The sequence below is a fragment of the Episyrphus balteatus genome, chromosome 2 (genome assembly GCF_945859705.1).
Source record: "Episyrphus balteatus chromosome 2, idEpiBalt1.1, whole genome shotgun sequence".
Classification (NCBI taxonomy): domain Eukaryota; kingdom Metazoa; phylum Arthropoda; class Insecta; order Diptera; family Syrphidae; genus Episyrphus; species Episyrphus balteatus.
In genome coordinates this window covers 83778680-83801161 of record NC_079135.1, presented here as the reverse complement: position 1 = coordinate 83801161, position 22482 = coordinate 83778680, and the positions used below count along the sequence as shown (strand labels likewise).

Below are 22482 nucleotides of genomic sequence, written 5' to 3'. Positions count from 1 at the left end.
GTGAAGGATTTTTTTTGTAAATGTGTTTGTGCGTCACAATAAGTGACAGAAAATTGACAAACACTTCTATAAACATTTATGCGGCCAATTTTACCATGGTTAACATGTTTAAAAGTGAGTTTACCATTCCTAAACTAATAACAGATGTTAATTTTTTAGACAAAATCATTTTTTAAGGGATGTTATGTCTTTTTGTTCAATTAAAATTTCTTATGTAGAACATAAAATCCTTATGTTCTACTATTTCTTGCCCCTAAGTTATGTTAAACTTAGAGGAATTTTTGACACAATTTCAAGTTCGTGCAAACGATTATGTAGAACTTAAGGGTTTATGTTTCACATAAAGATTTAAGTTCCGTTTCAGCAAATGGGCCTAAGAGAAATTTAAGAATCAAAATAAGTGAAATGCTCATGACTTACCGATCATCTAGAGTTAATTTAAGAATGGTAGCACTGGAATTTTGAGGGTTTAAGTTTTCCAAGTCATTTAATCCGCTACTGATTCATCTGTATATTGTATTATACTACTTCAGCTGTATATTTGGAAAATCAAATGAAATCTAAGAATGAAAAGAGAAAACATGTTTTTGACAGATAAAAAATAACAATGAAAATAACATTCTGCTATTCGGTTTTTCAATTTGCATGTAGTAGAGGATGACAAAAATAACATTTTTCCATGTCTGGTAGTGTCATTTCTATTGCAAAATCATGTTTTGTTTTTCTGTTTAAAATTTAATTCTCATTTTGTTTATAAAATGCTTTTATTGTATTTCTCTTCATAAGAAATTGTATGGTCCTTCAAAGTTTCTCAATCAAAATAACAAAATAAAGAGAAATAAAAAGTTTTTCTTTTTTTTTCTTTCCTAAGTGTGACAAATCATTTATGTTCGCATTTGAATAAGACGAACAAGTGAATGAAAGTACAGTTTACAAGTTGATATTAGCACGATAAAATTTGAATAATTTTTTTTTTATTTCAACGTCAAGGAAATTTGCTATTTTTAGATAGTGTCTACTTGTGTTGATACAAATTATTATTATTTAGCTGCAAATTTAAATGACATTGAAATGGCGGAGACCGTCTAAAACTCTCTGTAATGTTCTGTAATGGATTGCAAGTGTTAAACAATCTTATAGGTATATTTATTGTTTTCAATTAACGAATGTGAGATTTAGATACTGATATAATAGTGTTTTGAAAAAATTGATATAATTATTTTTAATTGGGAGCTAAATAATTTTAATTCATAGAAATATTTTTTTTTTTAAGGAAAAGTTATAACGTAGTTCTTGAGTTTATACTTTAAAATTTATATCTTTTGTAAGCTAAATAAATATTCTACATTTGATTTTTACTTGCCTATGCATTAGTTTAATCCGTTTTATTTTTAATAAAAGAATTCCCGTTTCTTATAATTGAAAACAATATTTCTCGTGCTTTCTAGAATTGTCTAATAAAAACAAGGTTTTTAACATTAATCAAATTTAATCTACCATTTTGCTAAATTTAATTAATTTTTTTTTTTTACACAAAATTAATTCTTTGCAAATCAAATTCACCCTTTACACTGAGGGAAAAAACGCAACGTAAAATATAAAATGTTCAACGTTGATTCAATGTTGAAAAAATTAACATGAAACTTCTTCAAAATACGATTGAAACAACGTAAGAAATTTTTTTATTTTTGTCGGACTTCAGCTTTTGTCGCATTTTATCACTCTAATTTTCAACAGTGAGATAGCTCGTTGGTAAAGCATTCGCCTAGTGACCCAAGAGTAAAGAGTTGTAGGTTCGATCCCCAGCGGCTGCCCATTTTTTCTTTTTTTTTTTTATAAATTTGTGCTTTTTTTTTTAAGTTGAAACAACTTTGATTTAAAGATGTTTTATAACGGTAAACCACTTTAAACTAACGATGTTCTACTTTGATTTTAAAATTTTCGTCTTCAACGCAAAATCATTCCGAAAAATAGTTGAATCAACGTGGTTTTATTTTAAGTTGTTTTTTCCCTCAGTGTACTTATTTATTTTGTATTACGTATTATGTAGGGGAAGTGGGGGCAAGACCGTTTTTGGGCTAAGTTGTATGAAATAGATTTAAACTGACACACATGAAGTATAAAATAAGTGGTTTCTGATATGATCGATCATGTCTATAAGTATGAGTAAGTTTAGTTGCAACCCCAAAGAGTTACGGTAAATTTTGTGTTTTTTTTCATTAAATCATTATCTTTCTTGTGAAAAATAATTTGTAGTCTTAATTAAAAGTCTTAACTTTTTAATTTTTTCTAATAAAAGGTGGGAATCAATGAAAATATATCATCTGATTAATTAAAAAATCCATTTTTAAAGAAAGAAACGGTTTTACTAACCACAGAATTTGATAGGGCGGTCTTATCTCCATGTGGAGGCAAGACCGTTTTTTGTTAGATGTTTTTTTCATACGTATTATCTTTTATTCAGTATTTTTTATTTTTATTATAGGTAATAATGAGAATTCCTGAAAAAAAACATTAAACTTAATGGATAAAGACTTTATTTTAGTTAAATGATGTTTTTTATTGGTTTTTAAGGCAGTTAAACACTAAAGGGGCGGTCTTGTCCCAACTTCTCGTAATTCAAGTTGTTTGATGTTTATTTTTTTTTTCAAAGAAATTCTTTATTCTTTATTCACAAAAGTAGGATTTGAATGACAATGAGATAAATTTTCTTTTCCAAATGAATAAATTTAATTTTCAAAATTGTGAATTTAATTACACTGGTCGGCAACTAAAATGGAGCTTGAACCAAACCATACTTTTCTATAGAGCTTCTGTGTGCTTCTGGAGTCAAAATTTCACTGGCACGTCAAGTTTTCGAAATATTTAAATATTAAAAGGTCAAAAACGCGTTTTTTTGGTACTTTTGGCGTTGAATTTCATCACCGTTAAATTTTTTTTCGCAAAACTACATACATATATGCAATATTCAAAAGCTATATTTTATCGTCTTAAATACGTTTATTTTTATTTTCAAAATTATTTTTTTCTAAAAGATATTTGGTATAGAAAGGTATGATATCTCAAAATCTTAATGGTCAAGGTAACTTATGGTTTTTGAAGCAGATTTGAAGTAAATTTCAGTTTTCGACTCCTGATTCGGTTGAAAAATAGCAAAATATTACGGAAAATCAATATTTTTAGATCAAATGTCAAAAAACATTTCATTTAAAATTAGTTTTTGGGACCTTATAGCTAAAATTGTGATGAGCAGAGCTCATATGTAAAATTTTTGAAGTTTGTTTTAATTTTTTAATTTTTTTTATTAAAATTTTGAAGTTTGTTTGAATTTTTTTATAAAACCGGAATCGAATTTATTATGAAAACGTGATAAAACTTATCACTTCACAGTTTCACAGATCGGGAATTGACCCCCTGATGGAAAAAATCTGTAAACTGTTTTGAATTCAGCACACTCAAGTTTATTAAAATCACCTTACAGAGTTCTGGCTCCCGACTTTTTGTGTTTTTTTGCCGACCAGTGTTATCGAAAGGATGAACAAAATTTTCAATTTTTTGGCGCTAAACGCCTTAATTATGAATTGATTTTTTTTAACAAAAACTTTAAACCAAAAGCACTTGACAACAATAAACATAACAACTTAACAATAAATTCTTGAACCACCATGCTGAAAGCAAAGACTTATCTTTTGTTATGTTTATTCTTACGAAAAAATAAAGTTTTCTACTTTAAAAATATAATTAAATTCATGTCATATTGGATTACAAATTTGATATAGAAAAACTACAAAATACAAAACAGAATTTTTTTTTGTTGAGGACCAGTTGTGTTGGTTTTTGAGTCGGTTTTGGGTCACTAAACTCGAATCCGCAATCAAAAAAATTCTATTAGCTTCCGTTCTTGAAATATACCTAACCGTTATAAAAAACCTTTTTTTGCATTTTATAACGGTAATATTTCAAGAACGGAGGCCAATAGAATTTTTCTGATTGCGGATTCGAGTTCAGCAACCCAAAAACCTTTAGAAAAGTATATTTTGATTCTTATGGCAAAAAAAGTTTAATTTTGTTGGCCAGTGCTGTTTCTGAGTCAAAGACCACTCCTTAAATTGTAAATATCTCGGGCAGTAAAAGAGATATCGGAATGATTAAAACATTTTTTTGAAGAATAAAACCGTTATAGAGGCACCGTTACAAATTTTTTCATAAGGAATTACCCCACATAAAAACATAACCTCGAAAACAGGAAAAATGACGTTTTTCGGCATTTTCTAACGCTAATATTTCAAAAACGGACGCCAATTAAAATTCTGACTTCAGGTTAGAGTGCAGCACATCAAAAACATATAGAAAAGTATATCTTGGTTCTTGTGGCAAAAACCTTGTTGACCAGTGTAATTGAATACCTATATTTCAGACTGACAAATCTAAATCTACGAGTATTTTTGTATGTCTGATCTCTAAGATGAAAAAAACCATAAATCAACTTCCTAGAATTATCAGAAAGACATTCGTTTTTCAACGACTAACAATCTGCTTCCGAACTTTTTTGAAATGACAAATAATAAGAGGCTGATAATATGATTAATATATCTTGTAGGTGTACTGTAGGCGGTATCAGCTGGTAAACAATTTGTTTTCCCAATAATCACTATATTCGAAAGACAAAAAAAAAAATGTTTATTTCAAGAAAAAAAAAAAAACACCTTAAGCTCATCAAAATTCTTTAATTTCAAATTCTCTCCCTCTCACCTTCAGGTATAATTGTTATTTTTTTTTTCTTCGCTTGATTTTAAAAATATGTGTGTCTATTATATACAAATGCCAAATTGTTGTTAACCACCAAAACGTCTGTTTTCTCTGACGTATTTTTTTTTTTTACGAAGGCGCGTGATTTAAATATTGCTCATAAAGTCAAAAGGAAATTATTTGAAAGACAAAGTGAAAAACAAGACACCACCAACCGGCGAGTAAAAAAATAAAACAATAATATTAAATCTATAAATGAAACTCGACCGAATTTTTCCATTGAATTTTTAACAAATTAGACAAAAGAAAAAAAAAAAGAAAAAAATAACTTTAAAAATGCTCACATTGTTGCCAAATCTATCATGTCTTTTTTATAGACTCATTTTATTAAATTGCGATAAAAAAATGCACGATTAGACACTGCGTAATAGCTTCTTCACAAAATAGATTTACGAAAAGTGGTTATGTGTCCAAATTTAATAAATTTCAATAAAATTTAAAAAACAATTTTTTTTATTCACAAGAATCTTAATTTTAATTTTAAAAACCAACAAGGCAACATCGAAATATTTATATTTTAATTTATTGACATTTGTAAAAAAAAATCATCAAAATCGAAGCTTTTTGGTTCGGATACTCCCATATTGCCATTTTTGAGCTTTAGTGCCCACTGTTAAACGAGTCTCATACATACATATATATTCAGTTCTTCAGGTTTTGGTTATTTACTAAGAAATTTTCTGGAAGTCGCATTTTGAAATCTAACTGCACTGAACTAAAGGGAATGTGTTTTCTTTTTATCAGATTTGTTGAAGATTCTACTGTACTACTACTACTACTACTACTGTACTACTTCAAGAGGGTTAAATACTTAAATCCAAGTACTAATGTTGATTGATATAAAAATTGCGACAAATTACATCTTAAAAACAGAAGTAAATTTCAGGCATTCAATCACAATTTTATTTACCGTTCGTTATTATCAATCAAAATCAACTGTTTTCAAAAGCTCATTTATTCTGGATTGCCAAGGGCGAGCAATATTTATAGTCAATTTGTTAAAAGAGTAATTTTTGGTTCAACTTTTTATTCAACTTGAAGATTAGACTTGATAACAAATTTTGAATTTCTTATCAAATAATTAAATAAATTTTTTTATATTTTGAAATTTCGGAGATTTAAAATTTAGAATTTTGAAATATTTGAAATTAAAAAAAAGCATCAAAAACCAAAACCGACAGCTTTAAGAAAACTATTAAAATTAAATAAGTAAGTATTAGATTTTTAAAAAATATTTTTTAATTTATAGAGTCTGACGAAGAATGTTAACACGTTTGAAACGTTGACAGTAATTTTAGAATATTCAATAACGACCTAAAGCCCGCTTAGAATTCAATATATTAATAAAAAGGTCACGAAGTTAGAAATAATCAAAAGGCACGGTAGTGCCCAGTAGGGCTGTAAAAGTAACGACAAAATGAGTACCCGCATGTATACGTTACTTTTGATACTAGTACCCGCATCAATAATATCGTTACTCGTTACTTTCGTATGCTTCGTATTTTTTGTATATTTCGTATGTTTCGTATGTTTCGCATGTTTCGTATGTTTCGTATGTTTCGTTACTTTCGTTACTTTCGCATGCTTCGTACGTTTCGTACTTTTCGTATATTTCATGCATTTGATACGTTTCGTATGTTAGGTATTTTAAGTATCTTTCGTACGTTGGTATAAGAGTGAAAAAAAATTTTGTTTGAAAAAAAAAACAAAAACAATTTGTATAATCTAAGCTACATTTTAAAGCCATAAGCATTAATTTAAGTTGCGGCGTTCTCATGTTATAAGAGTTTGAAGGTAGCTTTACTGATTTTTTTTTCGATTTTTTTTTTAATCAAACGTGGAACATTTTTTTTTATTTTTTTCGATTTTTTCGACAAAACTTTGGTAACTTTTTGTTTATATCCGTTCAGTAATCTTATCACAATTCTTTAGAGACCTTTATTTCAAAAGAACACCGCGCAGATCCCGGAATATTAAAACTTCAATACAACCATGTCGAACAATTTTTAATTTTTTTTTTTCTATTAGCCCAGGGAAATTAGTAAATTAAATCGCATTTTTCGCGGGACAAAATTTTTTTCATGGAATGTGTTCGGGTGGTCGTCCTTATCATAAAAGTCAATTTGTTGGGATAATTTGAGGTTGGGAACAGCCGCCATCTTGGAAAAGAGATTGGTATCGTTTTTAATGAATAGCTCCATTGTTATTCATTTTAACAAAAACTGACAAAGGTAAGACTTATTAACAATAAAATTATCTAAAAAATGATATACAAAACAATTCCGTGAGTTGATTAAATAAAATTTTATAGTTGGTCAAAGTGCGTGTTTGTATCGCAAGGTTGGGGCAAAATGACATTTGTTCATATATCTGACAAACTTTTGATTTGTTTGGATAATTCTTCAAAAATGAATTATAGTATTTATAATTATCTATAAAATGAGACCACAATCGTTATTGTAACCATCATATTGTAGAAGTAATCTAACTCCGAAACTCTCCATGTACTAGTCAAAAGTGAGAAAAAAGTTAGTTTTTTGCTAGTAGACCGAGCAAATTTTGGGAGTAGAGGTACAACCAAAATATAAGTACGCAGTTTTGCAGCCATACGCCTCTTAATATCGATTTCAAATTTCTGACAACTCTAATTTTGTGCTTTATACGGTTTTCGGGGGGTTAAATAACTTAAGTTTTCCACTTAATGTGAATGGGCTAAATTTATACTATTTCCAATTATAAATATAAAAGCTGATGCTCTTACATTTTTCCTGAATCTGGACATCTCAATCTCTGCGATCGGGTTAATAGAACTCACGATATAAGCTTTTTTAACTAACCATATCACGCTTTTCAATTCAAATAAACAAACAAAATCTAAACAAAAAAGCCTCTAAAACATAATCGCATCAACGGCTTATATCTTGAGTTCTATTGGTCACATCCTCAAGATTGGGGTGTCTAGATTTAGGAAAAATAATAAAGCACCAGCTTGTATATTTATAATTTCAAAAAGTATAAATTTAGCCCATTCACATTAAGTGGAAAACTTAAGTTATTTAACCCCCCGAAAACCGTATAAAGCACAAAATTAGAGTTGTCAGAAATTTGAAACCGATATTAAGAGGCGTATGGCTGCAAAACTGCGTACTTATATTTTGGTTGTACCTCTACTCCCAAAATTTGCTCGGTCTACTAGCAAAAAACTAACTTTTTTCTCACTTTTGACTAGTACATGGAGAGTTTCGGAGTTAGATTACTTCTACAATATGATGGTTACAATAACGATTGTGGTCTCATTTTATAGATAATTATAAATACTATAATTCATTTTTGAAGAATTATCCAAACAAATCAAAAGTTTGTCAGATATATGAACAAATGTCATTTTGCCCCAACCTTGCGATACAAACACGCACTTTGACCAACTATAAAATTTTATTTAATCAACTCACGGAATTGTTTTGTATATCATTTTTTAGATAATTTTATTGTTAATAAGTCTTACCTTTGTCAGTTTTTGTTAAAATGAATAACAATGGAGCTATTCATTAAAAACGATACCAATCTCTTTTCCAAGATGGCGGCTGTTCCCAACCTCAAATTATCCCAACAAATTGACTTTTATGATAAGGACGACCACCCGAACACATTCCATGAAAAAAATTTTGTCCCGCGAAAAATGCGATTTCATGCCCATATTTTGACTAATTTCCCTGAGCTATATTGACAGTTTCAAACCTCGTTTTCTCGGCTTTTTTTTTCAGTTGAAAATTTTGCACTGAAAATTAACAAATTTTATCAAAAACCAAAACACTTTTGTACATTTTTTAGCTACATTTCAAGACCATTAACAAAAAGGTCATAAACACATTGGTTGCGGCATGGGTATATGTATTTCGGCCACATAGAGAAAATACTAAAACGGGTCTTTTGATATTTCTGTATAAATTATTATCGATAACTCAACTATACCTTGGAACTACTGTTTTTATCGAGACAAAAGTAAACTCCAGATAATTATCTGGTTTAGTATTGAAATTGGAATGGGGTCGTTACTCGTATGTTTCGTTACTTCAGTACCCAGTAACGAAACATGCGAGTAACGATACTGTTTAGAAAGTAACGTTTCGTTACTCGTTACTGAAGCAAATACCCGCATTTTAGTAACGAATACATACGATTTGCTACAGCTCTAGTGCCCAGCCAAGTTCTCTAGCAACTTTGGCACTACACCCTTATTTACAGGAAACAACTTAGGCCATTTTCGACCCCCTTCAACTTCTATACCAAATATGTCAGAAATTTTAAACTCGCTCCATTTGTTGAACTAGTCGAAAACCAACTCCTTACGAAATTTCAGCTGCCTAAGATGAGTAGTTCCTGAGATATGGGGGCTTCGAAAATCTCACAAACCGTAACTGACTGACTGATTCACTCACTGACAGATCATCAAATTATGGAGAACTTCCCGTTATCGTAGAAACTTGTAATTTGGCACAGTGATGGGGATTGAGGTGCAAACAAAGGAGAAAATCGACAATTTGAGATTTTCAATTCAGGGGGCGTTGCAACCGCCCATTTCTGCTGAATTTTCATCAAATATTATAGAGCATTTCTAACTGTCGTAGAACCTTAAAATTTGGTAGAATGGTAGACTTGGTAGTTTAAACAAAAGAAAAAAAATTAAAATTTGAGAATTTTAGACAAGGGGCGTGGTGACCGCCCATTTTCTCTGAGTGTTCATCAATTATAGAGATTTTAAGATCTACAGCAATACCTTGCAAAAAGTAGTGAAATCACAACAAAAACATTACTGTTAAAAAAGGAGCCAAGTTCTCCTATGTTGAAGTTATGCTGGCACAAAAAGTACTGAAATGTAAAAGTGTACCAAATTCTAAAGCTTAGCTTCAAATTTGTATAGATAAAATGTTGATTGTTTGCTTGGCAATTTTTCAAATAGCTTTAAAAATCGGTAATTTAAAGAAAAATTTTCAAGAGAACAATCAACATTTTATTTATAAAAATTTAAAGCCAAGCTTTAGAACTTGGTACACTTTTCATTTCAGTACTTTTTGTGCCAGCATAACTTCAACATAGGAGAACTTGGCTCCTTTTTTAACAGTAATGTTTTTGTTGTGATAATTATTAAAATAATTTCTTTAATTATAATTAAAGAAAACTTTTGTAAGATTTTTTGGAAAATATACAAATCGATCTTATAAAAATAAAAACATCAAAAAATGAAGTTTTCATTTTTTTTTTTTATTTATTCCACTTTCAAATATAACGACTCAAACATCCTGTTTTGCGCAAGCGAGTGAAGCCGTCAATTCAATTCAATTCAAATTTTAAATTATGTTTGTAAACTAAAATTAACTTCAATACCAATAATCTAATATTTTAAACTTTATTTTTCTCAGAAACTCTTTATATCGATTTTTATTTTTCCTTGATAAATTGGTATTGTTTCCAAACTCTATCACTGCATAATTATTTGAAAGCATACAAATAATAATTGGTAGCAAAATGTCTCTGAAGTTAAGTTAGTTTTTCTGCGATTCTTGTCCCATACACAAAAATGTGTTCTCTCATTTTAATTAAATTCAATTCAATTCAATTTCAATTAATATAAAGTATTTATTATCTACAAAAAAAAAAAAAAAAAAAAAAACAATATACCATCCAATTTAAAACTGACCAACTCATTTGGCAATAATTTCATTTTGTTAAAATATAAACGATGGCACGTAGGCATCTGTATAGTGTCGATATACCATACTATGGTGTATGGTTATGTTTGGTATGTGAGTACGAGTATTTTTTGCTGATGGATGCAAAAACAAAATAGAATCTCATTTTAAATACTCCTTTAAGCACAATTCCCCTCGAAACCTATACCCATACAAATAATTTGAGTGTAACGTCGATATGGCTACAAAAATACATTTTCAAAATCTCAAAACTCGAGCCGAAAAAAAAAAAGAAAATGCTTTTGCTGAGAGAGCAAAAAAGAGATTGAGTGAGAGAAATTTTAAGTAAATTATTTCAGCATAGTTCTTGTAAATGCTTTCACACACTCAAAAACTAATATACGAAAATATTGGAGACATAAAGTATCTATCTATCTATCACATTTAAGTATCTATGAAAAGAATTTATTTTATTCAGTTAATTTAGAATACTCCTCTTGTAATCATACCACAAAGTGGCGGCAATCAACGACACGTTCTTCACATCAAAAAAATTATTTTTTCAATTTTTGAGATACATTTTTTTTTCTGTCATTTTCATTTCGTCAATTTAAAATACCAATTGAGTTAATTTATCGAGCATTGATTTACATCATATAATTGCTAGCAAAACACCATTGATCTCTTTGATACAAAATGAAAGCATAAGTTGGACATTTCGATCAGTTACCGATGGACAAGTAGTGAAGAATCACGTTGAAGTTGAAAAAGTTCCTCTAAAATTATACCAATACTTAAAATAATATGGACTTTAATTTTTAAAATTTTCAAAACTGTTGTAAATGTTATAAGAAAATTACTTAAAAATAAATAAAATAAAATAAATACTTTTCCACATGAAAAGAAATGTGGCTATGAACAAAATTCTAGTGTTGTGCTATTTTTAAAACATTAGTCCTTAGTTTGTCACGGGCGCCATTTTTGTGTCACGTAGCAACGTCAAGAGAAAGTTTATTTTATATATATTTTTCACTCGACTCAAATAAAGTAAATAATAAAATATATAAATGTATTAAAAAAGTTTAGCAGAAAAAAAGAAAAAAGAAAAAAAAATCTTATAAAGACGCAAAGAATTCGAGTGCGATTTCGAAAGAATAAAATATAAAGTGTGAAGAGACAAAACAGTGTTGCGATCTTAAATACATACATTTCTATAGCAGCTTTTGAGAAACATAAAATTTTGTCGAATTTAAGATAAAAACAAGTCACAAGGCCTGTCGAATTCTTTACGTCGCTGACTGTAATCGCGGATAAACATTCGTGAAAAAATACATTCGTCCATGCCATGCGCGATAAAATCTCTCAACTTTTTTGCCTGCAGAAAAACACATGCAAATTTAATTCAGATAATAATCCAGGTGAATTTATAAAAAAAATAAAATAAAAATGAAAATTTTCTCACAAGTGAAAAAATAAAAATGAAAAAAAAAAAAAAAAAAATTGTGCGTAAATGTTACGAAAAAGAAAACAACTAATCTCATATTTTGTTTGTTTTGTGTTTTTGTTTAATTTCAAGGACATAATGTGCCAATTAAAGCCGCGGCAAACGGGTCAACGGGGATCAATGGGTATTTTGGGACAGAAGGGCCCGAAGCGACAGAGACCGACTCATCAGGGACCGGGGGGATGCGGAAGTCGTTGGAGGGGAAGGGCACAGCGCCGAACGACGCTATTCACCTCCAGAGACGGGTGGGACTCCTCAGTGGGGTGGCTTTAATTGTCGGAACAATGATAGGTGAGTAATTCATTTTTATATACTTTTTTTTTCTTTTAAATATTTCTATTAGCTCCTGAATGAGTCATTTTAATCATTAATATCCACTATAAGTAATTTTGATAGTTCAGTAAAAATAGAACAAATTGTAGAACCTCTATATAAAAAAAAAATGATGAAACTAAATAATGATTTTCATCATGAAATTTTTGTAATATCTTACAGATACCGGCTCATAATATTAAAGTATTTTATTGACTCGAAGTATTTAGGATAAAATAATATATTTTTCAGATGCTCTAGACCAAAGTGCATCTTTGTATCTCAAAAGTTTTTATAAGGTTTTGCTATAAATATTGTTTGTTTTAGATTCACTGACTGAGTGGGAAAAAATAAAAATAGAATTAGAAAAAAATAAAAACTGGAAATAAATACCGGCATACATAAGAAATTTTTCAAAATCAATTTTGAACAAAATGATTTTAGTGTTGACAGCTTGTCATGGGGATAGCACTTAGGTGAAAATTTTGATGGAATGCAATTGCGTAGCTAGTTAATGTAGAATGTCATGATTAAATAAGATGCGAAAAATATGATTTATATTGGCAGGTTATTGATTGAAAAATGGATACTTTTTTTTTGTTCAAAGTTAGGTTGTCAGTTTTATTAAAAAAAATTTGCAAAAATATACGAAATGAAAGATAAACAAAAAAGGATCTTTTGAAAGGACTCTGCTGAACTCAATGTGGATAATAAAACCAAAGGCAACGAAAAATTTCTGTATAGACTTTGGAACCATATGTACATACCTAATGTTCTCACTTGGAAAATGATTTTAAACGATTTTCATGAGCAGGAGTTTTAAAAAATAGCACTTAAAACATTTTATATAGAAACCGTTTTCCTAATTTTTTTAACATTATTTTTTTAAGCTACAAAATTCGAAATTGAAATTTCTCAAAATAATTTATGAAAAGTTGGAATTTTTAAGAATTCAACGAAACTTTATTTACAATATTTTTGCAAAATCTTCAAAAATAAAATTTTAATTTTTTAAAGATAGTAGGTACGTATGTTGTATGTACCTAATCCTAAAATTTCTTGGAGTAGTTTAATATTTTAAATACTCATTTTAATTTTAAACGAATCTGTTTTGAAATCCTATATTAAATGCATTGTTAATTTTGTGTTATGTTTTTTTTATGGGATTTAATGCATTTATTGTATTTCTCAAATGTTTTTGATGTAATATAAATTTCACCAGTCTTAGAAAATTATTTCATTATTATCAGTAATGAAATTTGATTTTTTAAAACCTATTCTGATTGATTTTAAAAAGTATTTTGAAATTAAAGTAAAATTTTTCAAAATGATGTCGATGAAAGAATTTTTTTTTTTTAATTTTCAAATGAAAACTAAAATTTTTAAAAATAATTAATATTTAAGTTAATAACTGGGAAAACAATTTAAACACAATTCTGAAGTGCCTTTGGAAGCTTTAACAACAAAATTTGTTTATTTTTTTTTCAATTATTAGTAGAATTTTTTAAACGAAGATAATTTAATTTTCTAATTTTCACTCTGGATAGGCAAATACATACTTTAAACTTTAAGAAAAGTGTACTTAAGCGATCTCACGTCACGAGTCATCTATTTGCAAGAAAATGTAAATAATAACATTCATGAAAATTCAGAATTTATTCTTTTCATTTAATTAAAGATAAATTTAATGGAAAAGGGAAAATTAAAAAAAAACAACTTGTTTTTTTTTTCAAAATTTGTCCGTAGTAAAATATTGATTTTTTTTCGTTTTACAGTTGTTTTTTTTTATTTAAAAAAAATTTTTTTTAATTTTTTTATATATGAAAATTAAATTGACTTTTTAAAAAGCTGTCATCAATTGTAAGTAACGGGATTGACATTTAATGGATATTTCTGTATTAAAAATCTCTTAAAAATAATATTTCTCTTTTCCTAAGAAACATTTTAAGAATATCCCCCAAAATTAAAATTGACTTTTTAAAAAGCTGTCATCAATTGTAAGTAACGGGATTGACATTTAATGGATATTTTTCTTTATTAAAAATCTCTTAAAATAATATTTCTCTTTCCCTAAGCAACATTTTAAGAATGTCCCCTAAAAGCGATTTCTTTTTTAACTTAGAAGAGTTTTGCTTAAATTTATTGTGCAAATCCGTCATACAAACGGTTTTTCGAGTACTACCTACTTATAGTAAGCACAGGTTTTTCGAGCTGCAAACTTCTTTTTGTACTATAGCAAAAAAAAAATCAGCTCGGTTCCATTTTTTGTTTTAGGTGACTGGCCTTAGGCCATATTCGAATTTTTGACTTCGGATAGATTGGTTTCCAAAATAACAAAAAACTTTCAATCTTTGATATGTGGTATCCCCATAAAAAAAAAAAAAAACTAAAATTAAAGCAAAGCACAGCTATTTTTAGAGTTTTTAATTTCAAAACGCTTTTTCTCCATAATCAGCGAACTAACCGTTCCATTACTTGGACTAGAAGGTAAGATGTTAAGATTGAAAATTTGCTTGCCTATTTTCAAATGACAACTTGTACATATGTTACACACTTAAATACACTGGCCAACAATTTTCAACTTTTTAAAATTTTCCAGAAAGATTTATATCTAATTTTATAGATTTGGGTTCAGTGAGCTCAAAAATCATATTGGTTTCTTTCTAGCAGCTTTAGTTTTTGAAATATTAAATTTTTCATATTTGGGTAATATTCATACTAATTTTTCAGTTTTCCTTATTTTGAGTGTTTATTCGAATTTTCCAGAAAAATTTATATTAAACTTAATGTATTAAGAGTCAGTAAACCTAATGATCACACTCATTTATTTCTATTAGCTTTATTTTTTGAAATATTTAAGTTTTCTACATTTTGGTTGTAATTTCGTACTAATTTTAAAGTTATGCTTATTTTAAATGTTTGTTAAGATTTTCCAGAAAATTTTTTGTCCAACCTATTGCATTTGGGCTCACTAAGCTTAAAAATCACACTGGCTGCTTTGCTTTTTGTCCTAGTTTTTTTTAAATGTTTTGTATTTTGGTTCAGTTAGTAAAATAAAAATACAAAAACAAATTTTTAAATTTAAATTTTTATGAATTTCTATCCCTTTTCATGTACATATGAATGTATGAATAACTCAAGAACTAGAGCTGCTAGAAAAAAACTTATGTTGTTTTCGGAATCACCACCATAAATTTAGTAAGAAACTAGCTAACCCCCACCCGCTTCGCTGAGTGCACATTTAAAAAAAAATAGAACCTGTTTGAAAATAAATTAAAACCAAAAAAAAAAACTGGTTTATTGTAATGAACATTAACAAATTTATTGTAATTTAAGCAGTTATTGGACATTGTTAATGGAATAATGGCACTTGATTCTGAAGGCCGAATTACACTTCAAAACAATTTATAAGTGTATTTCCAAGTATTAAAACAAATTACAAAAATCATGTTTGGCTGAGTGAACGTGCAATAATAGCTGGTACAAATAAAAATGTTTCTGAAATCAATGCAACAATTTTAAACGATATAAATGCACAATTTTTTGACTACAAATCGGTTGACCCTATCACAAAAATGAATGCAATGTATCAAATTACCAAACGGAGTTTTTGAATTCATTGGGTATACCAGGACTGCCTCAACATCATTTAGAGCGGAAAGAAGTAGCGCCCATTATTATGCTTCGGAACATACAGCCACCTAAACTTTGCAATGTACAAAGAATAAGTTAATGGCAAATCAAATTGAAGCTACCATTTTTGTGAAAAACTCAATGGCGAAGATGTGTTGATTCGTCAAGGTCCAATGATTCTGTCAGATTTCCCATTTGAATTCAAGCGTTTTCAAAAAAATTGGTATGCCATTTTGTAGAAATCACTTTTTTGGCATTCTCTATCATCGTAATGTCAAGGGGAAAAATGCTATCTCAACTTTTTTTTTGTACGAATGCAAAACTTGATATACATACAGTACCTATATCGCAAGTAAAAATAAAATTTTTTGGTGCATGCTGTCGAAATGTCTTAAATTTTTTTTGTCCTATTTACCTGCGCGTGAATTCCATAGAAAACGTCTTTTGGAGCTTTTCCCTTTTTGTACGTTATTTTGTATCAGAAAGTATGAATTCTTTGACTTTTTTAAGACTATAAACAATAATAATTATTATTATTTTGAAAGCCTGTCTTAATATATTTTTTTTTTACAAATTAAGCTTAGTTAAACTTTTTAATAAGCTAGAGTGTTTCTTCACTCGTACAAATTGACAGCTATGTGAAGATGGGAGAAAAGGTATTATTTTTTTTTTATACAAACCATCTACATATTAATACCTTTCAAACAAAACAAAAATTACCAAAATCGGACCAGCCAAACGCGAGTTTATCGGCCACACACACTTAACGAACTCTTTTTTATATATAAGATGATAAACAACACTCTAGAAAATTTTTATGTGTTGGCCAGTGTTATTCATAACTTCTTAGTTTTGTCGAATGAGGTATTATTTTATGTGCAAAAAAATCTTGATATTAAAAAAAAAAATTAAAATAATCGACAAAACGAATGTAGAATATGGTAATGCTGTCAAAATAAAAAAGGTTATTTTGGTACAGGCTAAACTAAAAAGTGGCTAGACCAAAAAATGATGTTAAGAGAATGATATTTAAATAGGGTTGCAACTTATAATTTTTTAACATTCTAATCTTATCTTTAATTTGATATCAAATTTAACGTCTTACGTTATGAGCTCAACATTTGCCGTTTTGAATGTCGATAAATTGTTATTTAAATTATATACATCTGAAACCTTGACATTAACAATCTCTTAACGAGTATAAACTGAACAATTACACCGCACCTTTACACAGCCCTATTTTCATCAACTTCCGCTACTATTCGTAGTTTCATATCAACAAGTTGCTTGTACATTTATTTTTTTCAAAACAAAAAAAAAAAACCTAGACATAATAATTACCCATCCTTGACATACCAAAATTATTTCTCAACAACAATATAACAATTCTTCCCTCAAATTGTGCAACAATTAATAAATAAATTATACACAAACTGTCATTTATATTGAGAATACAAAACACCTGTCCTTGCACGCAAAACACACAACTTTCGAGTCGAATGAGTGAGCCGGCTTTCGCAAGTTTTCTTTTTTTTGATTTTATAAATAAACAAAGGTATATAAATGTACATTTTGTTTGTATAGGTATTAGGTATATATCCCTTTATCAACGTTTAAAGTCTGAAAAAAAAGATACTCTTAGCTAAAAATAGTATTTCTGTTTTAATTTTATTTTTGGCTACCATTGTACGAAAAAAAAATTAGGAGAAATTTATTTCCGAGTCTTTTGAATAGGGACAGACATTTTCTGAAATAAATGTAATAATAATATTCTAGTGCTTTTCCATACTAAGTATAAGAATATTTTTGTCTAGTTTTTTTTTTTGTGTCTTATGTATTTTTGAAGTCTAATTTTAATATTAAATATCACTCAGGAATTCATATATGTATATCTTTTTTTTTTTAAATACCTATTGATCAATAAATAATATATTTCAATAAAATAATAAATTTCTTTCTATCACCATCAGGGTCTGGAATTTTCGTGTCACCTTCAGGCTTACTGGTTCGTACTGGTTCTGTTGGTGTAAGCTTTATAATATGGCTGGCCTGTGGTTTGCTCTCACTGTTGGGTAAGTGTGATTGGTTCAATTGAGCAAATAAGTAAAATTAATTATTCTGAGTAGACATACCATTCTTAATAAAATAACATGCGGCGGCGATATAGTATTCAAATTGAATGCGCTATAAACAAACGATTTATTCAATTACTTAGCATCTCAGTTACCTAATCAAAAAATGTTTTTTGAGAAATGATACAAAGCTATTCAGTTCTAATAAAAAGAATATTTATATTTGTTAAAAGTTATTTGTATAGCTAGCTTTTAAGAAGCATGTTGATTTAAGATTCTTTAAACTGGAACTGGGAATGAAAAGTCTTGGGTTTGTAAAATCAATTAAACAGTTCATCAGTCCTTAAACCTATCGGTCTGTTTTATAAATTGACAGACATACTGAAATTCTGACTGACAAAAAAATGTAAATTCTTTTTTTTCTTTTGATTTTGTACTCCGAAAAATCGATGCTAGACACCTCTAGAATATACACACCAAATATGAGCTCTTTCTATTAATAGGAAGGTAATCCGCTTCGCAATTTTCCATTTTTACATCAAGCTTTTAGTAAAAAAAATCATTTTTTTATTCATTGACTGTTTAGTAAATTTCTTTACATATTCTTGTAGAAAATTGAACGCTCTACAAAAAAGGTCTTCGACACTTTTTTCAATTATCTAACCGTTTAGTAGATATTTGAGGTCCAAAAATCGAGAAATTTTTTACAAATTCGTTTTTTGTTCTTAATTTTGTAACAAATTGAAAAATTTTAATAATCAAACGTGCAAGGCATATTCTTGTAGGAAATAGATTGTTCTACAAAAAAGGCCTTAATAACTATTTTAACTCCTACAAATTTTTATTTAACTATAACACTGGTTTACAAGGGTTTTGTTGCCGAAACAAAAATATACTTTTCTGAAGGTTTTCAGTGTGCTGAACTCGAATCCGAAGTCAGAAACAACTAATCAGCTCCCGTTTTTGAGATATTATCGTTAGAAAATGCAATAAAACGTTTTTTTGAGTTCTTCGGACCTTATTCTTTTTTATAAGAAAAATTGTTTGAGCATATTTAGTTACGGTTTCTATAAGAACTGTTTTCCATCTTTCGATACCTGTTTAAATCTTTTCAATATCTTTTGTATTGCCCGAGATATCTTATAATGAAGTTTGTGGGTTTGGCTTCATATATCATAGAGGAGATAATGACGTTTTAAAATTTATAAAAATACCAAACAACTGAGGATATCTAGGGCAGTAAAAAAGGTATCGGAAAGATTTAAACAGATTTAAAAAGGTGGAAAATAGTTCTTATAAAAACCGTTACTAAATATGCTCAAACAATTTTACTTATATAAATGAATAAGGTCCGAAGTACTGCATTTTCTAACGGTAATATTTCAAAAACGGGAGCTGATGAATTTTTTTTGACTTCGGATTCGAGTTCAGCACACCGAAAACCTTCAGAAAAGTATATTTTTGTTCCGGCAACAAAAAAAAAGTTTAATTTTGTTAACCAGTGTAATTGATGTTCAGATTAGTTAAAATAAGTATTACACATAACACCATGTAATAAAAGCTATACTATTATGAATTATGCTGAAATTATACTAAACTTGCAGTTTTTAACTATACGAATTATAAAGTTCAAATTTCAAATTTAAGCATAATTGTAATATAAGTTATTATTCCTTTCTTCGTAACCTTTATTGTTTTTCTATGTAGGGTATAGCCTACAAATTAAAAAGTTAAAACAAATTAGATTGCAATATAAAATTTAGTTAACTTGAAAGAAGTCATTCATTTTTTAGAATACAGCAGATGACGGTTAATAGAAAGTAAACAAAATAAATTAGAATTCCTTTCTTATTTCCGTGTTTTTATAGAGAAAAAAAGTTTATATAAGAAAAAAAAATGCATATAAGAAATAAAATTTCCATAATGAGTTATAAGCAGGGTCGTAAAATATAATATTTTAATGCATTTTCTTTTCATTACAAGAAGATTAAAATTGCATTACAAAATTTTATAACAATAAAAAAAAACTTATGCATTGATTTTATTTTTTTTTTTTTTATTGTGCGCATCAAATATACATATATTTTTTTAATGTTAAATTTCTTACAATTTTGACTATTTGACCTTGCATTGGCTATTTGAACGATAATATTGAAATTTATATTAGGCCAAACAGTCAAAACTCAATAAAAAAAATTAGGCGCACATTCTTAGGTATAGGGTTTTTCATTGGTAAAATAAAATCAATTAATTTTTATTTTAATCTGTCAAAAAGCTGATGTTGACAACTATAGCGCTTCATTTGGTAGATAAATGATTGCTCATTTTTTTGATCATAATCAATTTTGCAGATCACAATTTTTTGAATTTTCAGTGAATTGGAAAATTTTTAAAAGTACAAAATGTTTTTAAATTTTTTTTGAACATTGACCTCTAATATCTTAAGAATGGTTAGGTTAATGAAAAAATTTAAAAGACCTTTTTTGTGGAAGTATCTATTTCATACAAGAATATGTCTTGCGCGTTTGATTTGTTACAAAATTAAGAACAAAAAACGAATTTCTAAAAATTTTCTCGATTTTTGGACCTCAAATATCTATTAAACGGTTAGATAAATCAATAAAGTGTTAAAGGTCTTTTTTGTAGAGCGTTCAATTTCCTACAAGAATATGTAAAGAAATTTGGTAAAAAGTTAATGAAACCAAAATTATTTTTTTTTTTTTTTTACTAGAAGCTTGATGTAAAAATGGAAAATTGCGAAGCGGATGACCTTCTCATTAATATAAAGAGCTCATATTTGGTGTGTATATTCTAGAGGTGTCTAGCAATCGATTTTTCGGAGTACAAAATAAAAAAAAAAAAAAAAAAATTCGATTTTTTTGACCCACCCTAATATATATCCTGACAGATAGACATGCCTGTTGAGAGTTGATACCATAGAGTTAAATTTCTTATAAATCCTTAACTAGAATAAAATTTATCGAAATATGAAAAAAATGTGCAATGACTATATATTTGACGCTAAGTTTAAAATAATAACAAACATTATATCTAAAAGTCTAATAAATTTAAGATTCCCTTCATAAATAAATAGAGATAAAATAATAACTGAAATTTGTATATATGTACATTATACAAATTATAATGCAGTCGACAGCAGACATTTACGTTTAATTCAAAAAAGACCTTATCCTAAACACACAGACAAGACCTGTTGGCTTGAGATTTATTTTTGCTATAAATCATCATTTTATTTTATTTTTTTTTTAAATGGAAAATTGCCAAGTGCAACCAGATCATGTGCATTAAATAAGTAAATGGTTGAGGGCATGTGATGTGAATGATACCTTTAAAATTTGTTTGTACAAGACAATTTAAATGGATCATTAAAAAAGAAAAAAAAAATAATAAACAACAAAGCTGGCGCCGCACTGTTGTCCAAAATGACTTATCTCGTTGCAAAAATCATAACTTTTGAACGGATTGAGGTAGCGGTACAGTTTTTTTTTTAATTTGAAGGAAATTTCCAGGGCTGTTACACCAATGAATTTCAAGAAAATTGTTTTACAGGGTGTTTAGGAATCATCGGCCGAAAACCGATTTTCTTAAAAAAAAAATATTTAAATTAAAATTGGTATGCCATTTTGTAGAAATCACTAATTCACATCTAAAAAAAGTTCAGATTACACTTTTCCATGATATTACGATTATAGAGAATGCCAAAAAAGTTGGTCCCGGAAGTCCGTCTGTCTGTCTGTCTGTATAAGGATCTACATCCTAAACGGATGGACCGATTGACTTCAAATTTGGTATGTAGCATTTTTTGGAGACCCTCCAGAGGTGTTTTTGGAATTAATTTTTTTGGGCCAAAAATAACGGTACTTGTCATACACCAATTTCAGTAAAGCTGTAATTGCTCAAAAACGGCTCCAACGATTTTGTTTAAAAAATTCAAATGTAAGTTTGAAAACAAGGTCTATCTTCTAATGAAAAAAATTTTTTTGGAAAATCATTATTAACGGTACCTGCCATAGAACGGTTTTTTTTACATCCGATATTCTCCGAAACGGCTTATTCGATTTCAACGAAACTTTTTTTGAAGAAGCACTTATATAACTCAAATATAAGCCAAAAATAAAATTTCAAAAAAAATAATTTTTGGATTTTTAAAAAAATTTTGAAATTTTTTTTTGAAAAATGAAATTTTCGAAAACGGGACATTGTATTTTTTTGAAATTTTGTTTTTAGATGTGGATTAGTGATTTCTACAAAATGGCATACCAATTTTAATTTAAACATTTTTTTTAAAGAAAATCTGTTCCTTCTGCCTTCATTTTTTTTCAAAGTACAAAATCTCGGCAGTGCGCAAGCATGCGCAGCTAAATATTTTTATTTTGAATCAACAATTGATTGGTACACATACCCTATTCGGCTTAATGAATGGAACCGAATGGATTTTTTA

At 28.3% G+C, this 22482-nt stretch overlaps 1 protein-coding gene across 2 annotated transcripts in view; it reads left to right on the top strand.

Moving 5' to 3' along the window:
• The window catches only part of LOC129908402 (b(0,+)-type amino acid transporter 1), a 70652-nt gene that overhangs the window by 34117 nt on the left and 14053 nt on the right, over positions 1-22482 (top strand). Inside the window, exons 1-3 of one of the 2 annotated variants that reach the window (XM_055984861.1) lie at positions 10672-11917; positions 12076-12294; positions 17919-18020. In XM_055984861.1, the coding sequence (XP_055840836.1) occupies positions 11845-11917; positions 12076-12294; positions 17919-18020 (394 nt within the window). In that variant the 5' untranslated portion in view covers positions 10672-11844. Of the gene's footprint in view, positions 1-10671; positions 11918-12075; positions 12295-17918; positions 18021-22482 lie in introns of those variants that run through there. The other variant, XM_055984862.1, reaches the window with a different exon arrangement.